This window comes from Gopherus flavomarginatus, chromosome 4 (assembly GCF_025201925.1).
Source record: "Gopherus flavomarginatus isolate rGopFla2 chromosome 4, rGopFla2.mat.asm, whole genome shotgun sequence".
Classification (NCBI taxonomy): domain Eukaryota; kingdom Metazoa; phylum Chordata; order Testudines; family Testudinidae; genus Gopherus; species Gopherus flavomarginatus.
In genome coordinates this window covers 55266858-55272857 of record NC_066620.1, presented here as the reverse complement: position 1 = coordinate 55272857, position 6000 = coordinate 55266858, and the positions used below count along the sequence as shown (strand labels likewise).

General features: G+C 35.5%; 1 protein-coding gene across 1 annotated transcript in view; it reads right to left on the bottom strand.

The window, feature by feature from the left end:
* Positions 1-377: 377 nt before the first annotated feature.
* The window catches only part of FBXO28 (F-box protein 28), a 30342-nt gene continuing 24719 nt past the window's right edge, over positions 378-6000 (bottom strand). The window contains exons 4-5 of the mRNA XM_050948609.1: positions 4545-4740; positions 378-2521 (exon numbers count right to left, since the gene is read on the bottom strand). Of these exons, the coding sequence (XP_050804566.1) occupies positions 2127-2521; positions 4545-4740 (591 nt within the window). The 3' untranslated portion in view covers positions 378-2126. The remainder of the gene's footprint in view (positions 2522-4544; positions 4741-6000) is intronic.

The following is a 6000-nucleotide window of genomic DNA, read 5'->3' as shown; positions in this document are numbered from 1 at the left end:
CTGTATAGGCTCTTTATTTGTGGTTAAATCTTTCTAAACAAGAACCTGTTAAAGGAATAAGCCCATTAAATGAATTAAACCACGTGTACCAAGTCATGATGCCTAGAGTAATTAAACCTGTTAAATAATAATCATGCTAATTTTTGTTATTACAAAAATCATTTTTAGAAATGAAGGAACATTCAAGTGTTTCGCTGACAACTGTTCTCTCCAACAGGCCTTTCTCCTGTAACAGTGTTATAGTCCAAAAACCAAGTTCTACAGACTAAGAACAGCTAAAAGAAAGGCCATCTGCTATTAAACTTTGTTTCAGAGTGATATCTGAACATTTACCCATTGCTAATACATTTTGTTTAAGGAAACAACCCACTGTAAAATAACTTTGAACTAGCAAAACAAGTTTATTTAAAAATTAAACACTCTGCCAAAAACTAGACATTAAGTTGTGATGGTACGTTTCATGAGAAACATTTGATATGAGCTAAATGTGTTTAAGAAAGTAAAACCTAGGATTAATAAAATGTAAAGAAAAACTCAGCTATCACAAAAGAGCTGACAGAACAAAATCTGATTTCTGTTTGGTTAATTTGAATATAAGAACCACATTGCGTGAACAGGCATAGAAGATATAATAGTGTTGAACTTGCACTTTAACCCACGGTACTTTCCAAAACCTTAAAACTACCACCAGTAAGTGGCATTTTTCAGTGTGATGCCCAAATTTAATTCCATCTAAACCCAAGGCAGCAGTTGATTAAAAGAAAACGTAAGTCGAATGATAAAGCTACATTGTTTAGTACATTAAAATAAAACAAAGACAGTGATATTTGTATAAGGTTCCAAAAATATACAACTGGAAAAAAAATAATCACTGTACACAACAACTCTGAGGTTGTTAAAGTGACCAATCAAAAGACTGAACAGTGCAAGACATGCTTTTCCAGTTACAAGCTCAAAACAGAAGTGCAAAAGAAATTAAAGCTTTTTTGTCTGAAGTGATTTACCTTTTAGGATAAGGAAAGCTAGAATATAGTTAAGTATTACAGAGAGCTCTTTTCCACAACATGAAATAGTTTAATTTTATTTCATAATACAATGTTTCACTCAAACTGTGTCCCACTAAGCCTGTTTTGTTAAAGGAACAGATAACTTTTGTCCAATACTCGGTTCATTTTGGCCTATGAACTGGAAGACCCATAGGCAAAAACAGCTGAATTCTCAAGCTTTGGCTTAGCTAGAGTACCTGCAAGTTACAGGTAGTGGAAACAGCAACTAGGCTTGCTTAAATACACTTTCCTTTCCTGGAACTGGTTGACAAGTGGTCTCAAGACCTCCTATCAGAAAGCAGCTGTGCTGAAAGCAGATGCTAAGTTATGGCTGAGGACTAAGAAATTGCTCTACAACTCTGGGAAAGTAGAGTTTTAAGAGCAACTCCAGGCAAGTGCTTTTAGCGAGCTGACTAAGCAATGCATGCAGCTATTCATGCAAATGTAGAATATGGCTCCAGAGACTTAGAACTAGGATGTGTGTGTGAAAGCTGGATAGAAGTCCCTTGCTCATAAATTTACAAAAATATATAGCCAATACTGTAGCATAAGAAGTCACTTTTACTCGTTACATAGATTCCAAAAAGTATTAACTACTTTTCAGACATTCCAGACAAGGTCACTTGTAACAAAAAAGTCAACTTTTTTAAACAAGATTTAAAAAGTGGGTCTTTTCTTCAAGTGAACAGGACATCTGTTTGTAAGCTTAACTTTCTAATCAGTCAAGACTGGATTTATTTAAGATCTCTTATGTGAATATATGCATAACACAAATAAGTTTACTTTAACACATATCATCTGCACAGAAAAAAAGTTAACTCTTCAAAACATGATAGAGCAGGTCTGGTTAGTACAAATCTATTGCAAATTATAAAGATCCTGTGCATTAGGCCCACCCAGACAGAAGCAGAGGGAAAAAAGTTTCAACAATGAGAGAAAGTTACTGTTCAGGTCTATGTGGTGTTTTGAAGAGCCAGCAGCCTAAATGACACCATGCTGCTAATCACAGTATCCAGACAAGCAAATCTGCTTGGGCTACTAAAGCAGTGTAATCTTCTGGAGGTGTCATTTACTCCAAAGTTATTTTCTGTTTCGAAGGCGTTTGGATTTCCTAGGAGAGTCTATGGATTCAACTGCCTTTCTCCGTTTCCTAAGGGACTCCTCATTTGAGCCAGAACCTGAAGAACTTCCTACTGCACTTTCCATTACTTCTCTCAGTTTGCGTTCAAGCTCAGCCAATCGGGCATTCTGTTCACCTATGATTTGGGTTTGCTCTAGCAGTTTCTGGTCTTGGTCTTGGAGCTGTTTCTGTTGTTCTTGCACTTTGGTGCGAAGCTCTGAAATTTCCCGCCTTAGAACAGTCACACCTGCACCATTCGTTTTGACTTGCTGCTGGAGTTTGGTGACTTCCTGCCTAGAAGGGTTTTGCTTGGAGAATAGCTGCATTGTTGTTAGGGCTGCAGAGGGGCCTGGAACTTCAGAGAAAGTCATTTAAGATTATTTTTTCTACATTGTGTTTAAACAAAATGTATCAAACTGTGCCCCAATTTATACTCTCTGTTCAATTCTGTTGACCAATCCAGAATCTGAATAATTAATGTTTTGTAAAACTATGACCATGTAAACACTATTTACAGATATTCAATATATAGGAAAGTCAGCTTGCTCATGGTATAAATTAGGATACAATTACACCCAATGTTTCAGATTTTAAGAGATCAAAGCATAAGCTAGTTTCAACTTCCTGAATAAAGAAAAAACTATTTTTTGTCTAAAATATGAATGTTTGAAACCACTAAATGAAGTTACTAAAGGTGTGACATGCACAAAGCCAAAAAAACTAGACACCGCTGTAACTAGACTTACTGCAGGACATACAGTAGATCACCCATTGGAGATCTGCGCAATATCAAGGAATTAATACTCTGATCCAAAGATAACTCAGCTTAATTCTGAATATTTTGTATTTGTCAGTTTGATGTAATGTTTGAGTTTCTTTAAACAAGTGACAGTTAAGAGGAAAATCATGAAATTTCAGTAGCCATTATTGAGTGTACACAATCTATTCCTTCAAGACCTGCAGGACTCAAGAAACTTGTAGAAGTTATTTTTTTTCAATAATAGCTTCTGTAAATTGACATGATTGTAATAGCTCTATTGTGTAAGTTTTTTTTTAAACATTTTAAAGCAAAATTTCACCTTTTTGGAAAGGTTACGCAAGCCTAGAACAACTCAAGTACATCAATCTATATGAATAAGTTTACCTATGTTACTACAGAGTTAAGGTAAATCTTGAAAAAGGCAACATAGCCTGAACAAAGGAGTTCCAATTTCATTGTGGGGAGAACACTGAATTCTTAACTATCAAGTATAGTTACAGATCACAGCACTGTGGAGGTATAGGGAGATAGCAGGCTACATCAATGTGTAATATGTTTTTTGAGCCATGGGGACTTGTGCTATGTTCCAATCTGCTGCTCATGCCATTAGTGGGTGCTGTTCATTCCACTTCCCCCAAACACTTGGTAGCAGAGACTCTCAGTAGAAGTCTCATCTGTGTTCAAGTTAAGGCCAGAAGGGACCACTGTAATCTATTCTGACCTGCTATACTACATGAACTAGAGAATTTAAATTAGATTCCCGTGTCAACCAAAAGCTGCTGTTTGAACTATAGCATAGATGTTAGAAAGTCATCTAAACTTGATTTAAAGACTCCCAGTGATGGATACTTTATTACATCTGTTAGTAACCTAAGGTGTTGGGACTGAGCCTGTATGTATATTCTACACAGGCTAGTGGACATGCATCTTTCCTGCTACTTTTGGCCATTATATGCTCAGATCAGCAGCTTGCCTCAACATTTGGCCCAAACAAATTAAGTTGTATAAAAAATGTAACTGGTCGTGCCAAAAAAAAAAAAGACAGTTTGAGTGTTAACGTATCCAGTTTAATATTTTACAGAGCCAAGAGGCCTTTCCCATATTACAGACTAAACACCTACGAATATTTCATTTGAAAACAAAACATTTGGGTTCTTGTTACATAAAGAATCTAAGGGTGCTTTAGCTTTCTCTTTGTACTACAATAATTTAAGCTCTCTCATTTGTTTATCCTATTAAACAAACTACAAACATCTTGAATTGTGGCTTTGTGTGCTAAATTTCAACCAAGTGTGATTATAAAGTCTCATTCATTAGTGGTACAAAAGTATTTGTTTAAAGAATACATACTATGCGTAATTATAAAATACATTCAAGTCTAGCAGAACAAAGCCTCCTTAAATTTTCAAACAATTAGACATTCCATACTCAATGTCCTTAGGATGCAAAATTAATTTTCATCAGAAGGCTGGATTATAATGGGGTATTCCATTGTTGAGGGAAACAAACAAGGGAGTGAATGCTTTCTAGAAAATGGAATGTTGTGAATTTTCAGACACCATGATAGACAAAAACAGTTAGATAAAAAGTTAAAACTACTAGAGGTTGAAAGTAATACCTGGGGCAGCTCCTATGAGACGACCTGATACATCTGATCCAGGCAACTTTCTTTTTAGAATTGGAACAATCTTTTCATCAAAGTATTCCATAGCCATGGATGAGATGTCTCTTAATTCCTGAAGGACTTCATGGGCTCTCTGAGGAGCTCTTGTAGAGTTTACGTACCGTAGCACACGATAAATTTCATCAATCACCTAAAATATTTAAGAACCGTTAGATGTTCTGTTAAGTTCAAGGGAAAAAATTAAGATAGTTATTGGTATAACCTGAAATTATAGCACTGATCTACTGATGGGCAGGTATTTCATACCCATTACACTAGTTTTTTGCTGTGTTCTTCCTACTTTTATACTAATCACCTGAAATGAAATGCTGTATTTTACAGTGGAGGCAGAGTCTGAGTTGTCAGTGTAGCCTTAGAAACTTTTACTCAGTAAATTTACTATAATAGTTATTTTTGAACATATGAACTAATCAGCATAATCACTGCATTAAATGTAATGGAGCATTCCACGGTAACCTGAACAGCAATTGGCAACTTTTCTTTTCTTATTACTTCCACTATTAGTACACTCCTTAAAATCTCTCCTATAAAGTTTATACTTAGTACAGTATACTTAGTTCTCCAAGGAGACTCATAAGAAACTTCTTAGCAAATACACTGAACACCTTAGCAAAGCAGTCAATCCTGGCAAAAGCACTCTGTTGGCATAGCTGCATCCACACCAGGAATTTTGCTGGCATAGCTACATTGGCTAAGGGGGATGATTTTTTTTCTATACTACTAGCTGACATAGTTTTATGCCAGCAAAATTTTCTAATGTAGACTAAACCTCAGATATAGTGCTAAGATAAATTCTTTAATGCTTGTGAAGCACTCAGATGCTATGATGATGGGGAAATAGACACCTGAAGTTGTTTGCCAATGACAGACAGATATGATTAGGAACACCATGCTAGTGTCCGTATAACTAGCTTAATCTATTGTGTCAAATACACATGAAACACTGCAGTGGAAATAAACAGCAAATTTACATGACAGCTGAACATATATGCTTAGATTTTGACATACCATCTTGTTTTGTTTAGGTCTAACATATATGCTAGGTAATACAGTACCACAGATAATATATTCTAAAATAGCTAAACAAGGTATTCTAATGGCATTTCTATTTTTAGGAAAAAACAAGTGTTCCTCTCACATACTGAAAAAAATCAAGTTCAATTTGTCTTTGGCCTAAAATGCTTAATATCAACTGATGCTCAACAGATGGTGTTAGGACACATCAAATATACATTTTTTGTTACAGAAGTGTACCAAAAATATTGCACAAGATAATCTGGGTGACAAGAGTTTGTGGTGGAATGGCCTCCAGATTGGTGTTTACAGCTTGTAAGTCTGGACTACTCAAACTCTACATACAGCATCTACATACTTTTAAGGAATAAACTGT